At 55.1% G+C, this 17874-nt stretch overlaps 2 protein-coding genes across 2 annotated transcripts; one reads left to right on the top strand and one right to left on the bottom strand.

Annotated features, from left to right (window-relative positions):
• The first annotated feature begins 81 nt into the window (after positions 1-81).
• ATF4 (activating transcription factor 4) lies at positions 82-2380 on the top strand. The gene is made up of 3 exons (XM_082740026.1): positions 82-444; positions 1059-1376; positions 1471-2380. The coding sequence occupies exons 2-3, from the start codon at positions 1151-1153 to the stop codon at positions 2298-2300; spliced, it is 1056 nt and encodes a 351-aa protein (XP_082596152.1). The 5' UTR covers positions 82-444; positions 1059-1150; the 3' UTR covers positions 2301-2380.
• Positions 2381-7567: 5187 nt separating this feature from the next.
• Positions 7568-10955, bottom strand: RPS19BP1 (ribosomal protein S19 binding protein 1). Its single transcript, XM_082740071.1, has 4 exons — positions 10781-10955; positions 10486-10614; positions 8418-8515; positions 7568-8050 (listed from the first exon to the last, which is right to left on the bottom strand). The coding sequence occupies exons 1-4, from the start codon at positions 10830-10832 to the stop codon at positions 7916-7918; spliced, it is 414 nt and encodes a 137-aa protein (XP_082596197.1). The 5' UTR covers positions 10833-10955; the 3' UTR covers positions 7568-7915.
• Positions 10956-17874: the final 6919 nt, after the last annotated feature.

Raw genomic sequence — 17874 nt, 5'->3', positions numbered from 1 at the left:
GACTCTTTGATCTTAGTAGCCTTGCAAAGTAGTGCGCCTTTTCCCTTTCTTGAGACCTTGAAAATAACTCCTATTCTCTTCACAGCTACGCCCTGGACACAAGAGTCGTGGGTTGGACGCGGTAGGGGCATCGGATAGGATAAAACGAGTGGGTGGGGGCGCGGGTCACGTGACACCGGCGGAAGGATGTGCAGTGTGCTACGCCCTCATAGACGCAAAGTCTATAAAGGACCCTCGGGCGGCGCGCCGCGGCCATTTCTTTTCCTCCCGCTTCCTATGTAGATCTTTTTCGCAAGTGCGCGCCTTCCCTCCTCCAATCCCCGCAGGGTCCGCGGCCGCCATGGCGTATTAGAGGCAGCAGTGCCTGCGGCAGCATTGGCCTTTGCAGCGGCGGCAGCAGCACCAGGCTCTGCAGCGGCACCCCCCAGCGGCTTAAGCCATGGCGTGAGTACCGGGACCGGGCCGCCCCGGCCGTGCTCCCCAGGGTCGGCGAGGGCAGTCAGCTCACTTGGGCGCGGCCTGCGGCCGGGCGGCGCCGCGGAGGGGGAAGCGGTTTTACGAGCGCCCGGGACGCGTGACCTGTGTTTGGGTGTCCTTGAGACGCGGACGGTTTTGGGTGGGGAGGCCGCGGCCCGGCGCCGGGTGGGGGGCGGGGAGATGCTCTCGGCGGCCCCGGCCCCTGAACCCGGCGGCGGCTCGTCCGGCGCCCCGCGGAACGTGGCAGGGGCCAAGATGGCGGCGGGGCAGGGCGGTGGTGGCGCGGCGTGAGTCACGGGCGGGCGTGGGCGGGGCCGGGCGGCCCGGGCCGTATTTGGACAAGAGCCGAGCGCGCCTTTCTCTGGCGGCGGCGGGGGGAGGAGCGGCCCAGCCCCGCGGGCGTCCATCTTGTGCGGCCTGAGCGGGCCGCGGGGAGGGTGGACGCTATGGCTTGGGGGCCACATGTGCTGGGTTTTCTCCTAAGTGGGGTTCCAGTTCGGACCCCCTCCCTCCGGGACGGGGAGATGAACTTGTCGGAGCGGCTGAGGTCTAAGCGGACCTGGTTTCTGATTCCTTCTCAGGCTTCTCACGGCATTCAGCAGCAGCGTTGCTGTAACCGACAAAGACATCTTCGAATTAAGCACATTCCTCGATTCCAGTAAAGTCCCGCGACATGGCCGAGATGAGTTTCCTGAGCAGCGAGGTGTTGGTGGGGGACTTGATGTCCCCCTTCGACCAGTCGGGTTTGGGGGCTGAGGAAGGCCTAGGTCTCTTAGACGACTACCTGGAGGTGGCCAAGCACTTCAAACCTCATGGGTTCTCCAGCGACAAGGCTAAGGCGGGCTCCTCCGAATGGCTGGCTGTGGATGGGTTGGTCAGTGCCTCAGACAACGGCAAGGGTGAGTGAGAGGCCTTTGCCCCTGGGGTCTGGTCCGGGGCTGGCTATGGCAGTGTACATCTGACCTCACTGGTTTTACCTTAAATCTTTTGCAGAGGATGCCTTCTCCGGGACAGATTGGATGGTGGAGAAAATGGATCTGAAGGAGTTTGATTTTGATTCTCTGTTCAGTATAGATGACCTGGAAACCATGCCAGATGAGCTTTTGGCCACGTTGGATGACACGTGTGATCTCTTCGACCCCTTAGTCCAGGAGACAAATAAGGAGCCCCCCCAGACGGTGAACCCAATTGGCCATCTTCCAGAAAGTTTACCCAAAACAGACCAGATTGCCCCCTTTACCTTCCTGCAACCACTTCCTCTCTCCCCAGGGGCGCTGTCCTCCACTCCAGATCATTCCTTTAGTTTAGAGCTGGGCAGTGAAGTGGATATTTCTGAAGGAGATAGAAAGTCGGACTCTACTGCTTACATTACCATGATCCCTCAGTGCATCAAGGAGGAGGATGCCCCCTCAGATAATGATAGCGGCATCTGTATGAGTCCTGAGTCCTATCTGGGGTCCCCACAGCATAGCCCCTCTACCTCCAGGGGCTCTCCAAATAGGAGCTTGCTGTCTCCAGGTTTCCTCTGTGGTTCTGCCCGCCCCAAACCCTATGATCCTCCTGGAGAGAAGACAGCAGCAAAAGTAAAGGTTGAGAAACTAGATAAGAAGCTGAAAAAAATGGAGCAGAACAAGACAGCAGCCACTAGGTACCGCCAGAAGAAGAGGGCAGAGCAGGAGGCCCTCACTGGCGAGTGCAAAGAGCTGGAAAAGAAGAATGAGGCTCTGAAAGAGCGGGCAGAGTCTTTAGCCAAGGAGATCCAGTATCTGAAAGATTTGATAGAAGAGGTCCGAAAGGCAAGGGAGAAGAAAAGGGTCCCCTAGTTGGGGTAGTCAGGAGTGTGTGCTTGTACATAGGCTTGCTCTGAAGCTGTGCTGTAATAAATTATTTTGTAGTGAAAGAACTCGGTGAACAACTGTGTGCCTGCTTTCTTATCTCAATCCACCTTGGCCTGGCGGTTGTGACCAAGGCAAGTGGGGTTGGTTCAAACTTGTCTGGACCACTGGTGCTTTTGTAGTACTTTGCATTGGGAGGGAGTTGGGCTTAGGACCCCCACAGGCGCCTGGGTGGGATAGGGGATTTTACCCTGTGGCAGCTGGATGACCAGAAGTAACAGCTGAGGCTGTGGCCTGATGAGCACTGTGACTGGTGTTTCGAGTACCCAGATAAGGCCCCATCTGGGCACAAGTTGATTAAATTTCACTTCTTGTTTTTATAGTTAAGTAGAGTCCTTCCCAGAACTCCGTTTTTGCTTGAATGAACTGTAGAGGGTTGGGAGTTTGATACAACTTGAAGTTCGAGGCCAGAGCTGGGTGCAAAGGCTGGCAGGTCTGCCCACAGGGGTGATAACGGGAAGATTCGTTGAAACCCAGCACTTAGGAGAGGAATAAGCCAGTCCCGGGTCCCATCTGGGCAGTCACCTCTTTGGCCTGTGGGGCTACATCTCCAGGGAGTCCGTGTTCATGTTCATCTGCATAGGGACATGGATGTTGCTCACTGCGTGACGGGGCTGTGTGCACCGCTGGGCAGTGCTGTAAGCCGCCTAGGTGTGCGCTTCCAGCCCCTGCGGTGGGGCATATGCTTAGCGGGAAATAGGTGCAGGAAGAATTCAAAGGCTCTTGACCCATTTCGCCCTGTGAGTATTTCAAAGATTTTTGACAGATCCCAAGGAGGCTGGGGGATGCTGCGGGGGAAGGAGGCTCCTTGCTGAGTAGAGAGTCTGATGTGGGGCCTGAACCCAGAACACTTGAGATCATGACCTGAGCCCAAAGGCAGAGGCTGAACCCACTGAGCCATCCTTTGAAAAATTTGGAAATGGCCTATGAGGGTCTGCAAGGGAAGCAGAGGCTAGTGATTCCGACCTTCCCAATGCCCAGCATGAAGTGACATGAAGTGACTGTGGCAGGCCTGGTTTTGGAATACAAAGCTGTGACCCAGTTCTCCTTAGACACTGGAGGGAGTGGGGGTCCTGCCCTGAGATTGTAGAAATCCTCACAGGGCCATGGGTCTCTTCTACATCTTGCTCAGCAGAGCCCGCCCATCCAGGTACTGAAATTACTGCAGACAAGGTCCCCCACCTCTAAATGGCTTTAGAGCTGATGGGGATTTACTGGTGGGGAAAACAGCACCCACTCAGCTACATGCATTAATGTTGGGGGGAACGAAGTACAATTCAATGTACTTTATTTTTGATTAAAGATTTTATGTGACAGAGATCACAAGTAGGCAGAAAGGCAGGTAAAGGGAGGGGAGGAAGCAGGCTCCCCACTGAGCAGAGAGCCCGATGCGGGGCTCTGTCCCAGGACCCTGAGATCATGACCTGAGCGGAAGGCAGAGCCTTTACCTACTGAGCCACCCAGGTGCCCCCAAAGTACTTAAAAAAAAAGACTTTTAATTCATCACAATGTGGGACTCAACCCTAAGATCAAGAGTCCCAACAGATGCCCCCCAAATGCTTTTTTCATAAGGATCACCTCATCCCCATTTTACAGATGGAACTACAGCTTGGAGAGGTTGGGTAACCTGCACACTGCCAGGTGGGTTCAGACCCAGGCAGTCTGACTCCTGAGTGCACACTTGGTGTGGCTCCCAAATTCCTTATGGGCAGGACCGTAGGGGGACCCTAGACTGTTGGCAGAGCTGGAGGTCTGGAGAAAACACGTGTGGGTGCTAATTTGTGTTCAGCGATCAATACAAATGTGGAGGCTTCAGATCACATCAGTTCCCCATGTGGCTCATACCTGGTGGTTTGGGCGAGGAGAGCCTACAGCCACTGTCGAAGGCCCGCACACCAGCACCACTGCCATCTGCGACTCCTGCTCCATTCCTCACTTCAGTTGTGACCTTAGTTTTTTTTTTAATCTAAGATAGTAAATAAAAATTCTACAACCACAAACACTGCTTCCTTCTGTTTACCCCCAACAGTGTCTTATGCTTTGCACAATGGGCAGCTGCCAGAGCCTGGGGCATGTGGAGGACATGGAGAGTTGAGAGGAGGCTAGAGAGACTATGATCCTGGAAGTGACCCAGCCACCTTGGCACATCTGGTGCCAGCGGGACCCTCTGCCCTTGGGGCAGGCTCTTGGAGACAGTGGCCTGCTCCTCCATTTGACAGATGGGAAACCTTTCCCTGGGGTGTCCTGAGGGGCAGTGCTGGCTGGAGGCCAAGGGCCAGGATGCTGGGCTCTGCCCCTTCCCAGGCCCTGGGGATAAGGACTCCCCGAACCCAAAAGGCAGGGATGGGATGGGCAGCAAAAGTCCCTGTAGAGTGTGTGGCCTCAGACCACACAGCCTTTACCCTCCTTCACTGTGCTCCAGCCACTCCGTCCTTTCTGCTGTCTGCTAAGCTCATTCCTGCCTCAGGGCCTTTGCAATTGTTCCCTCTGCCTCCAAGATTTTTCCAGGGCTCCTTTCCTGTCATGTAGATAACCACAAAGGCCTTCCAAGAGGACTCCGCTAATGTCCCAGCCTCTCTGCTTTATAGTTTCTATTTTTACATACTTATCTCTAGTTGAAACTACACGCACACATGTTTATTTTCTCCTTCCCATTCCTCAGTGACCATGTACGCAAGCTCTTTGATGGCAAAAATCTTGCTGTCTTCTTGGTTCCCGAACTTCCGACCTAGAACAGTGCGTGGCAAGTAATAATAATCACAACTAATAAATACTTAGATTCTGAAGCACGGCTCCAAGTGCTTTCCAGTTAGTAGCTCATAATCCACAATGGGAGTGGTCAGGAAGCTCTTATGACTGCACCTGTTAACGAGACAAGCCTGCAGCTGGACACTGGCCCAGGGGCAGCTGGTATAGACCATGACAGAGGCCTTGCTCAGCACGTGGGCTCTCACACAGGGAATGAGACTGAGCTCCAGGCCCACTACTGTGTGGCCCGGTTAGGACTCCGTCAGGCCCAGGGCTGGGTTCTACCCCTGCTGCAGGGTGGGGGAAGGGCTGCTCGTGGCGCAGCCCGGAGCCCTCTGCTGCCCTCACCTGGGGGCTGGATCCTGGAGCCGCTCGGCTCTCCGCACCGCACGCCTCTTTTAACACCCCAGGATGAGGCTGTATGTCCTTGGAGATCAGGAACAGACTTTCATGTTTCTCTGCAACTATTCACGAGCACCCGCGCAGGCTAGACGTCGTTCTGGGTGCTGAGGGTTCAGTGGTGAGGAAAACAAGACAAAAATCTCAGCTCTCATTCTGGCAAGGGAGGCGGCCAGGAAGACATCTGACAGGACATGGCAGTGGGTGGGCTGATTGCAGGGGTGGGGGGTGGATCTGCCCATTTAAGATGGGTGTTTAGGGAGACCCTCTCTGGGAGGCAAAGCCGGCAGGAGGGGAGGGAGTGAGGCCACAGTGCCTGTGGCCTTGTAGCTGTGATGGGACTCGAAAGCCTGTGTGTGACTTGGGGAGTCCCCGGAGCAGGTGTGCTACTTTGACTGCCATTTGAAGAGGGTTCCTGCAGGGGGGCAGGCAAAGAGGAGCGGGCTGGGCTCAGCACAGGTGAGTGAGGAGAGCTGGTCAGGGCCTGGGTAGATTCTAACAGCCAAGCAAGTCAGGCCCTGATGGGGAGTGTATAAGGGGGAACAGAATGGTGGCTGAGCGACTAGAAGGATGGAGTTTCCATTTCTTGAGATGGAGGAAATGAAGCAAGAACAGGGTCTTCATTTCAACCCTTAAGCAAATGAGCCACCCATGTGCCCCTGTCCAGGGTGACCACTGAAAATAGGCCCTCGAGTCCTACCCTGATGTACTGGGCCAGAATCTCAGGAGTGAGCACTAACTTTGGTTACTCAAGGGGAGCACGGCCAGCCATGCCACCAGCGCTGTGCAGCACAAATGGGACGGAAGAGCTACTGGAAAGCCCAGCAGCAGAGAAGTGCCAGGACCCCAGCTCACACACCTGCAAACTCCCTACCCGGGAGCGAGGCCGGTCACTCTACATCCGGAAAGGGATACCTGTAGGTGATCAGGGCACAGTAGGCATGTCCTTGCTAGAAAGGGGCCCTGAGCTCCAGGCCTGGTCAGCCCCTTTCCAGTGAGGTGAGCAAGAGGGCGCCCGCATAGCCCAGCCAGCTTCTCACTGAGCGGCTGAGATGGAGGGTCGGAGTCTCTGAGCATATCCAAGTTTGCCTCTCTCCCCGCAAGGGTCACGAAAGCTCAGCAGGCAGGAGCAAGAATGAGAGAAATACCAGCCTTCCCTTCTTTGGAAGAAGCCCATCCGAGGCAGGCAGGTGCATACAGGTCTGGTCACAGTCCCTCCTCCCCTGCCCGGATGGCCGGCCTGCTTCCTGCTGCTGGGATGGAGCCTGCCTACAGACAGGGCAGGCTCCAACTCTGCCTCAGCCAGCTTCCCTGCTGTCTGCACCTAGAGCAGAAAGCTAACAGCCAGGAGCAGACCCTGGGAGCAGTGGGCGGACTGTGGCGCCCTCTCCCCTCTGGCCAGAAGGGCCCACTGTGGGGTTGGCAGAATGGGGCTCCCCAGCGGGCCCAGCCACAGGGGGGTTACCACACATGGCGAACAGAGGGTTGGATGGAGCTGCCCACAGCCATCCAGGGCCCTCTTCTCCACCGGGAAGAACGGGCTCCTGGACTTCCAGAACTCAATGTCTCCTCTACATCGAACACCCATCTGGCAACACATCCACTCGCTCACCATGCACCCGTCGCTGGCGCATGCCTGCTGTAAAGGGGCCAGCCCGCCCTCTCCTGGTGCCGCAGCCTGACCCCAACCCCAGCCCGGGCACATACCTGAGTGTGAAACCCTGTTTCCTGAGGTCACCTCCTGAGCTGCCCCCCAACAACAGCACAAACCTTGGGCACCAGGGCAGCCGCACCCCCACTTTCTGAACCCTGAGTCGGCTGCCCTGGAACCAGCAGATATACTTCGTCTCCAGGGCTGCCTTGTTGGGTGCGGCTGCCTCCTTCAGGGCAGGAGGGCTCCTTTTAGGCCATCATCAAGTATGCCAGCTGCCCTGGGGCTGGGCAGGAGGCCTGACCCAGAGCCCTAAGAACCACGGGGGACGGTGAAAGGTCCTTTGGTGCCAGAGGAGAGGGGAGACACCCCATAAGGCAGATTGCAGTATACACACTGCTCTTGGGTTTACATTTATTAGAACCTGGAAGCTGGCCTGGCGGCCTTCCCACTCCTAGCGGTGTGGCCCCAAGGGCCTAAGAACTGGCCTTTCCAGAGCGAACAGCCCAGAGGCCCTACTTGGGGCAAAGCAAACAAAGAAGTCAGAAATGTCTTCTAGCAGGTAGATGGCTCTTCCTGAGCCTGCAGATGTCAGCTCTGGTCTGAGAGCATCTCTGCCCCAGGGCTTCCAGCTCCCCAGCTCCTTGCCAGCCACCCCCCTCTGGCTCCCAGGGCTAGTAGAGGCCGCGAGGTCAGAAGAAGAGACTGGGCCTGAGTGCCTTTCTCACTGTGTCCTCCTGGGAGCCTAGCTGCCGAAGTATTCCTGCTGGAACTTCTGGAAGTCTTCCTCAGTGAACACAGTGCCCTCAGCCTTCTTCTTCTTCTTCGTCTTGGCTACAGGCCGGTCACAGGCCTTGCGGCCCCGGTTCTGCCGCACAATCTGGAGATGGGGGTGTGTGAGTATGTGTCAGGATCCCTGGTGGTGTCTTCTGGCACCTGAAGGACTGACCCTTGGAGCTGCACAGCCTAGCAGAGTTGCATGCTACCCACCACTCACCTGGCCCTCAACCGTCCCGGGAGGCAGGGCGTACTTTTTCCACTTAACAGAGGAACAAACTGAGGCCCACAAGGGTCACAGAGGAGTAAGGCCAGGCCCAGCCTCCCAATAGCCCTGCTCTGTTCTTTGCCGTCCAGAGGGGTGACCCAACCTCTGCTTTGTGCTTAGGGCAGAGACTCCCATGGGTCTCAGATACAGCCCCGGCTCCTCCCACCCGGTTTCTACCCCAGAGCCCACCCCGCTGACAAACCTGCCGGGTGACTGACTCTGCCACGGTACTTCTTGCACTGGTCATGAACTTCAGGTTTACTCCGAGGTAGCCTCGACACTCTCGCTTCTGGAACTCAGCTGTGGATGGCAGGCACGGGGGCATCATTTCAGAGGAACTCCCTGGAAGCCACTAGGCCCCCTTCCTGACAGCCCTGCATCCCCTCCCTTGGTTAACTCCAGCACCCTGCGCTCTTTTCTGTCAAATAACTCTCCCTTCGATCCCACTGAAAGCCTCCCCCACCCCGCCCTCCGCTCCCAGATGCTCAAGTGACTTAAGCAACAAACAAGTCTTACTGCATGGCAGACCCTGTGTTATGTGCGGGACAAAGAGCAGAAAACAGAGCAAAAATTCTCACCCCGTGGAGCTTACACTCCACAGCAAAGAAACATGGTAGATGAGAGAAACAGTATTTTAGAGAGTGATGCATTTTATGAAGAAACACCACAGTAGAGAGAAATGAGGAATGCCAGGGGTGAAGGGCTGCAATTCTCATAGGAGGGTCTGAGCGGGCCTCAGTGCAGACGTTTTAGCAAACACTCATGGGAGAGAGTGTGGATGCTGGGGAAGGGCATTCTAAGTAGAGGGAACAGCCAGTGCAAAGAACCTGAAGTAGTGCGGTTAATGTGTCTGGAGAACAGCAAATGGCTAGAATGGCGAGGGGAGAGCAGTAGGACGTGAAGATGGAGACGGGACAGACCACGTGGGGCTTCATGAGGTAGCAAGTCTGATGGAAGCCACTGGAGGGTGTGAGGCCGGGAGAGACCGGTCCCACTTACCGCTTCACAGGATCACTCTGGCTGCTGAGGGGCGAACAACATTACCGGGTGGGGGAGTGGAGGTGAAGAGTTTTTGAAATTATCCAAGCAAGAGATGATGAGGCTCACACCGAGGTGGCCCCAGAGTCCCCTCATCGTCCGTTAGACAGCATGATGGGATGTGGGGACAAGGGATGGGACGCAGGAGGTGACCCCTGGCCCCCCATGCTCCTGTTTCACATCTAACACCGCTGCTGCTTACACGCACCTCACTTTTCTGCCTCCTCATTCTTGCTCACGCCGTTTCCTGCCTGGAATTCATAGTTCTTTCAACAAATACCCGAACACCTTTTATGTACCAGGCTCTGGGTACATGTTCAGAGACACGCTAGGAGCTCACTGAGCACTGCCACATGTCAAAAGACCCCGCCGTCCAGCCCACACCTGTCCCTCCTTAAGTCTGTCCCTCCTGTTACATGGCACCCTATGTCCCAAGATGCTCTCCTAGACACTGGGCTGTTCTTGTGTCTCCCTCTTCCTCCATCCCTGCAGCCAATTCACCGCTGAAGCCCAGCGACGCTCCCTCTCTTCACATCTTCCCCCTGAAGCATCATGGCTGCCCAGGCCACACTGTCTCCCACCCGAACCGAGTAGGTGACAGCAAATCTCCACAGACACACTGCCTGGTTTCCACCTGTGCCATCTGGACCAGTGCCTGTTTCTGTATCTGACAAATGGGGGTCATGGCAGTACCGACCTCACAGGGTCGCATGAGGAACCAAAGAGGGAACATTTTTGTATGCAGGGTTTAGAACAGCACCAGGCACGCAGAACATTCACGGCTTGTTAAGCGATCCATCTCTGGTCTTGTCCACTATGTCACCTTTCCCAGTCCAGGTGCCACAGCAACGAGCTTCTACCTACCTCCGCATGAGCTATCTTCTCTAGAGCGCTCGTCCCCTGGCTCAGTCTTACACTTCCTTCAGTTATGGGCTTAAATGCCACTTCAGCAGGGCACTCTGATTTGGTTTTTTATTTTAAGGCCGCCCCAGAGCACGCCAGTCTTACTCCACAGGCCTCATCACACTTAGCAATTACTCTCCGCATCCGAAACGCTTTGGTGCTTTTCTTCCCACTGAGGGCCGGGACCAGGAGTTTCGTCCAGCCCCGTACTCCCAGGACCCGGCTCCGCGTCCGGCGCACACCTGCTATTCCAGAAACGCCCAGCCACCCCTTCAAGCTCAGCCTCCAGCGCCCCCTCCTCCAGGGTGTCGCCCCCTTCCCGAGCTCACCGAGCGCGGACTTAGGCACCTTTCCCTTGGCCGAGTTCCGCAGTTTCTGGGCCTGGGTTGCCTTTGCCTTCCGGGTCCGCTTCGCCGGGGCCCCGGTCGGCTTGGCCGGGCCTGCCGCGGCCCGGGGGGCTGCAGGGGAAGGGCGAGAGGAAGGGACCGGGTCGGAGGGCGCGCAGGGTCTCCATCCCCCCGAGGCCAAGCCCGGCTTGGATAGTCCCATAACCTCTGGAATCTTCCCCGCCGCCCCTTCCGACCCTCTGCCCGCGCTGCGCGTCCCCGGCCAGGACCTCCTCACCCTCCGGCGCCCCCAGCAACTCCAAGCCGCGCCGCAGCAGGGCGGCCGACATGACCGTATTTGGTTCCGCCCACACACCACGCTACTTCCGCCTTGGCCGCCCTCGTCGTCTCGACAGAAACCCGAGCGGGAACAGAAGGTTCCGGGATGACCGGGCGGAAGTGCCCGCCTGCCTAAGGACGCATGCGTTTGGGGTCGCCACTTTACTACGGAGGGAAATAGGGGCGGGGACTGGAGGCGGGGCCAACCTGCAGAAGGACACACTTGCTGTCCAATCCTAAGAAGGCCACGCCTTCTTCCAGAAGCTGTCCTTGACCAGCCGTGGGTGGTTGCTCGGCTTTCACGAGTCCCGAAGCTTCGTACTGGGTGAGGCGGGAGACAGAGCGGAGTGTTCAAGTACGAAGCGTTTCGGTAAAGGGAATTGTAGAATCGGGTTCTTTTTCACATACATCGACCAAAGCAACGTATAGCGCAGGTGGAGTGTGGCATGAGAATCCCGCTTTTCTTCCATTATGTCAGATATGAGAGACATTTGGAAAAAAAAAAAAAAAAGCAAAACCGTATCAGTGTTTTTCCGCTCTTTTGTTTGTCTTGGAAAATATAGCCATTTTCATTAGAAATATTTATTCAACATAGAGCAGGCAAGCAGAGCATGTCTGACAACGTCACTGGGCCACAGGGCCCCCCACGGCCCTTTATAACATGCAGTGGGTTTGCTATTGTTTTGAAAAATGAATCAATAAATACAATGTATTAACTTACTAAATTTTAAAAATTAAAAATTTCTCAGTTTTAGTTTCCCATAGAGTAAATACCAGGAGATAGTTAACACACCGTAAAGCTCTTTGGGATCGTGAACTTGTTTAAGTGTGTCAAGAGTTTCTCAGACCGGGGCGCCTGGGTGGCTCGGTCGGTTAGGTGATGCCTTCGGCTCAGGTCATGATCCCAGCGTCTGGGGATGGAGCCCCGCAACCGTGCTCCCTGCTCATTGGGAAGCCTGTTTTCCCTCTCCCACTCCCCCTGCTAGTGTTCCTGCTCTTGATGTCAAACAAACAATTAAATAAAATCTTTAAAAAAAAACAAAAAGTTTCTCAGACCAGAAAGTTTGAGAACTTCTGGGCTTGAAATTACTCTTCTTACAGTGGGGAGGAATCCTGCCCTGTTCACAGCTCCACCTGCAGCTCCTAGCCCCATACCTGGAATGCAGAAGGCACTCGACAGATGAGTGGTGAATGTCAGGAAATATGATTTGAGGGCCTTTTGTATGCCTGGCACTGTGGAGAGGGTCATGGAGATGACATTGCTGGATGAACCTCACTGTCTAACCTCCACAAGCTAGTGGGGCCTCACCTAAACAGTGGGGGAGAACACCTAAACAGAAGGCAGTAATAGAATACACCATGTTAAGGTACTGTTTGCATTTGTTAACTCATCTACCCCCCTACCATCCATAACTCTGGGGTAGGAGCAACCCCCACCCCTCCCCACCCCCGGTCCCGACCCCATTTTACAGATGAGGAAACAGTAGCACAGAGCCAAGGAGCCTGTCCAGGTCACACATGTTGGTGTTGGTACTGGGAATCAAGACACAGAGCCTGAGTGTGTGTGTGTGTGTGTGTGTGTGCGCGCTCTGCCTCGCAGGAGAATAGTGGGGCGGTGCTGGGGCGATGCTGGGGTCGGGGGGTGGCTGACAAGCCCACAGGAGCAAGAGATCTCTGGAGAAAAGGAGCCATTCTTGTGGGAGGGGAGAGTCCCAGGGAGGAGGACCCCTTAGCTAAGGCATCATATTCCCTGGGACAGGAGTGGCTCCAGAGGGGTGACCAGGGAAGGGTGGGTATTTTTTGTTGTTGTTTTTAAAGATGTTATTTATTTGAAAAAGTGAGCGAGAGCAAGTGAGAGAACATGAGAGCAAGAGTGGGGTGAGGGACAGAGGGACAAGCAGACTCCCTGCTGAGCAGGGAGCCTAATGCGGGCTCAATCCCAGAACTCTGGGATCATGACCTGAGCAGAAGTCATCGCCTAACCGACTGAATTTGTCTTGAGGACTGTGGGGGGTCATGGAACACAGTTACATTGTCAGACATGCTCTTTTTGTCTGCTTCTAAAATAGCCAGAGTGTTTTCTTTTCTTTTTTTAAAAGATTTTATTTATTTGACAGAGAGAGATCACAAGTAGGCAGAGAGGCAGGCAGAGAGAGAAAGGGGGAAGCAGGCTCTCCGCAGAGCAGAGAGCCCGATGCGGGGCTCGATCCCAGGACTCTGGGATCATGACCTGAGCCGAAGGCAGAGGCTTTAACCCACTGAGCCACCCAGGTGCCCCGCCAGAGTGTTTTCTTAAGATGTTTATTGTTTATTGTCCCCCCCACCACCACACCCCGCTACAAGGGTAGGAATCTTGGTTTTGTTCATGGTTATATCTCTACTTCCCGGAACATATAGTAAACACTCAATAAATGTTCAAATCGGTTGGATTTATACAAACTGAACATCAGTTGAGTTTGGGATGCCTGTGGGAGGCTAGGTAGAGATGTACAGGTGATTGTAGGATGTGTAAGTCTGTCTCTCAGGAGGGCAAAGGACCAAGCTCTATGTATTCCCTTCCTCCTCTCCATCGCGGATGGTCAGCACATGGTCCCCAGGGTGTAGGAGTTCTCTGTCTTCCAGTGTCCCAGCGAACAGGGACAAGCTGTCACGGTCGGATTCCTGTAGCGTCCTCAGGTCAACCCGCTGCTTGCTCCGCGGACTCTGGAGGGGGACTGGCGGCTCCTTTAGCCACTAGGTGGCGCCGCAGGACAGCTTTCGTGCACAGCGCGCCTCCGGGATCCTAGTTGGGATTTCGGGGTAGGAGTGTGGGGTCGGGGCACCCTTTGGCCTCAACTGGCTCTTTGCAGCCAGCACCGTGTGGCCACGACCTCTTGCCGCCTCTATCTTGGGACCTTCCAAGACCGGGCTAGACTAACCCCTCCTGGTCCTGCTGAGGTCGAGCAAACAGGCTGGGCTGGGCGGAGGCGGGGCTGGAGGGGGAGGAGGAGGAGGAGCCCCCGCCCTGAAAAGGGGTGTGAACGGCAACAGGTGGGCACTCACTGTGGGGAAGGCTCCAGGGACCCTAGCCAGTCCCTTAACAGAGCTTCATTTTCCTCATCTGTCAAATTGGGTTTAGCTCCCTAATCTGGTGGAAGTGAGGAGCTGGTAAAATTAATACTGGTAAAGCATCCAGAACAGGGACTGGACGGTAAGCCCCCAGCGACTATTTGGGATGAGGTGCACGCCCATTCTGGGCAGGAAGGATGCGCCCAGGAGACTGCCCACTTACCCCATCTCTGCCTCCTTCTTGGAACTGGCTTCACCTCACCAGGTCTCAGGGGGACCAGAGACTCAGGGCGGCACAGTGTTCTGCATTGTCACACAGCATTTCAAGAGCAGGGGCAGGACTAGAACCCAGGTCTCCCAGTCCTGAGCAAGAGTGTGTAAGTACATATGAGTGTGGGGGGTGTGGGCTCATGCAAGTGTGTGCAAGTGTGTGTGTGTTGTGTCAGGGAGTGGGAAGGGGGGGGGCACCGGGCACCCTGTGCTTTGCTTTTGCTTCTCTCTCTCCAACTTTCTTCTGTCTCTGTGTGTCTCTGTCTCCTTGTCCTTGTCTCTGGCTCTTGTCCTTCCCTCTGTTCCTCCGTCCTCCCTTCTCTGTCCCTGAATCCTCTCTCTTTCCATCTCTCCCATGGTCACCCCCCAACCCCCAAGCTCCTGGCCTCTCTCCACCTTCAAATTGAAAACCCAAATTGGAATTTCCAATTGCCTTTTCTGAGTGGTGATTGCTAGTCTCCGCGCGTCCAGCCCTCCCTTGTCTGTGCCCACGGCCCTGAGTTATTGCCGAGTCCCCTCGCTCTCGCCTCCGCCTCTGACTCCTGCCCTCTGTGGCTTTGAAGTGTGTTTACCTGAGAGCTCCAGAAAGAATCCATTTCTGCCCTGTTGGTTCTCAGCTGTTGTGTATGCATGGGGGGTGGCGTTGGGGGGGTCCTTTCAGGCTCTGGTCTCCCCTGTCCCTCTAGGGGGCTCTTGGGCTTTCTTTTCTAAAAGGTAATGGTTTGTGTGTCATGTTTCGTTCCCTCCTGACCACGCTGTCACCAGGCAGTCACTCCTCAGTTTTCCCAGATCAAGGACAGAGCTGGGGGAGAGAGAGCATCCTCAGGGGTCCCAGGCTGACACAGACACTCTAGGTTCCACAGACTGGGCTCACATGTCTGTGTGCCCACAAGCAAGTCACCTTCCTCCTCTGGGCCTGTTTTCCTCCTCTGTGAACTGGGCTTCGAGAAGTATTGTCCAGCCTTCCTCCCAGGGATGAGGACGGGGCTGGGCCAGAGCTTCCTGATTCTTGGGTCCTGAGGTCTGGGGGGAGCTTGGGTTCTGGAGCTGGGCTGTGCAGGTTCAAATTCTGGCTTTCCCCCTCACTAGCTGTGTGACCTTGGGTAAGTCACACGACCTCTCTCTGCTTCGGTTTCTTCATCTGTGAGTCAAATATAGTAATAGCCCCTCCCTCCTGCAGAGGCTTACCATAAGGATTGAGTGCAAAGAGCTTAGAAAGGAAAACTGAGCACAGAGTAATTGCCATATGTTTGTAAACAAGTGATGGCCATAGGTGTCTGCAGTGTGCCTGGGGACCCGTGCCCGCATCCGTGTGTGTGACCTATGCAGGCATGTAGCCACAGGACCTCTGTGCTCTTGCGATCAGCGCATGGGAAGTTTGGGGCTACTGAGATAGGGCTCAGGAGCCTGGAATTGGCAGGTGTGCCTTCCGAATCAGCCTTGGGCACTTCTCAGCATGTGGCCTGGGGAGGCTATGTCACCTCTCTGAGCTTTGTGGGATTTTGGGGTATGGGTGGTGCCTCCCTCCAGGTCTGTTGGAGGGTGCAGGGAGAGGCTGGGTGGAAAGCTCAGCACTGGGCAGGACACTCGATCCTGTGTTCACCCAACAAACATCTGCTGAGCCTACACCCTGGCATTGGGCAGGGAGGTGGTTCCAGGGGAAGGAGGGGCGGGGCGATGCTCTCTCCCGTTACACACTTAGCACATGCCCCTTGAGGGTCTCTGTGTATGACCCCAGGGTTTTCAGGGTTCCAAGCAGTTGCCCAGATGCAGGAGCCGAGGCAGAGGTAGAGTGGATTCTTTTTGATGATTAAGAAGATGAAATTGTTGGCATGACCGATTTTGAGAACTTAGTAGGTACACAGGAAGAAGCTGCTGGAAATCCTCCATGGAGATCCGAAATCCAACGGCGAGAGTCTGGGTGGGGGTCAGAGTTCAGGTCTGTTTCATATTAGGCTTGATCCTGACCCACCAAACACAGCTCTGCCACTAAGTTGCTATGTGACCTTGGCACATCCTTCCCCACTTGGATCTCAGTCCCTCTGGGGCAAGGTAGGAAGGGGCCCCCAGCCCTGTCAGGTCCCTAAGGCCACTGAGACGTCAGGAAGTTACAGGAAGAGGAAGGGTGAGCTTGGAAGACTCAGGGGAAGACTTGAGTGGTCCTCAGAAAGCCATTGCCCCTTCCCCGGCCAGGGGGGATCTCCCAAGCAGTAGCAGGGTCCGATGGTGAGGAGGTCCCAGATGCAGAGTGGATGGATCCCAGACTCTGGGGCGTTGGCCTCACTGTGAGACCTTGAATAAGTCCCTTCTCTGCTGGGCGGAGTGGTGGAAACAGGCCCCAGGAGAGCAGAGCGTCAGGGCAGGGCTGGGCAAGGGGGTTGGTTTTGGGCTCCCAAGGGGAAGGGCAGGGTTCTGTCCCTTCAAGCCTCAGCTTTTTAATTCCAATTACAGCTCCATTAAAATGCAAATTTCCAACAAACGCTGGATGGGTAGCCCTGTTGTCATGACAACTGGAGTCTGGGGGTGGGGAGAGGGGAACTGATCTCCATCAACAGATCCTTCCTGACCGAGCTGGGGGCCCCCTGCTCACCCTGTCAACTCAGCATCTCACCCACAGCTTGGCGGTGGCGTCTCTTACCTTGAGGCTTGGTCTTCAGGGAAGAGGAGCTGGGTAACTGCACAAATCATTTTCCCTTCTTGGCCTCAGTTTCCTCATCGGTGGACTGGGTATAACATTATAGGCTTCTCTTTCTGGGCCATCCTGGGGACTCTGTAAGTTACTGTGTAGGAGGGGTGCCTGGTTGGCTTGGTCGGTCAGGCGTCTGCCTTCGGCTCAGGTCATGATCCCTGTTCGGGGGTCTGCATCAGGCTCCCTGTTCAGCGGGGAACCTGGTTCTCCTTTCTCTGCCATTCCCCCTGCTTGTGCACTCTCGCGCTGTCTCTGGCAAATAAATAAATAAAATCTTTTTTAAAAAGTTAGTGTGTAGGACATCAGGGAAGAGGGAGCTGCAGAGGTCCTTGATGAAGGGACCAGACCCTTCCTGGTGTGGCTCACGATGTGTCCTACCCTGGAGTTCTAGCATCTGCTCTATCCGGGCTCAAGGAGCAGAAAGATGGCCTGGGAGTGGCCTTGAAGTGCCCTGTAGGCTCGGTTCTTAGGGCTGATGCTTCCCTGATGCTAATTCTGTCATCATATGACTTTATGCTCTTCCTTTCATGCTAGAATGATACGGACACCTGAAAACTGAGGAGTGTGCATGGATCTTTCTGTCCTGATTGATTCTGAAAATAATAGACGTTAAAGAAGGAAAGGGAAAAGAGAGTTGATAAAAGAAGTGGGAAGGGATGACTATACAGAGAAAGAAGTGATTTCTCTTTTTGCCTCTGCCGCTAAGAAGCTCGGACTGAAATGTAGGATTACTGTATTGCTGCGATAAATGCTACCGGTTACATCATTGTCTTACATCACTATATTATTCAACGGTCATAAACATTCGTTTTAACTTTCCAATACATTTAGCTCCCTTGTGTTCCCTAAATTATGTCTGATCTCTTATTTTACTTTTTAAGAAATCCTCTTTAGAAAGAGCTGGGAATTATAAATTATAAATGAACAATGATGACAGAAAGAATGAGCGTGGATTGTTCTGGGCGAACCTTTCAGTCCTGAAACCTCTGGGTCATTGTGGCCTTGTGCTAAGTGCCAGGAGGGGAAGAGTGGGGGCTGCGGGGCGT

This window comes from Mustela nivalis (assembly GCF_964662115.1).
Source record: "Mustela nivalis genome assembly, chromosome: 7".
Lineage (NCBI taxonomy): Eukaryota > Metazoa > Chordata > Mammalia > Carnivora > Mustelidae > Mustela > Mustela nivalis.
Note: the sequence above shows the minus strand (reverse complement) of the source record. Positions and strands in the feature narration are given on the sequence as shown.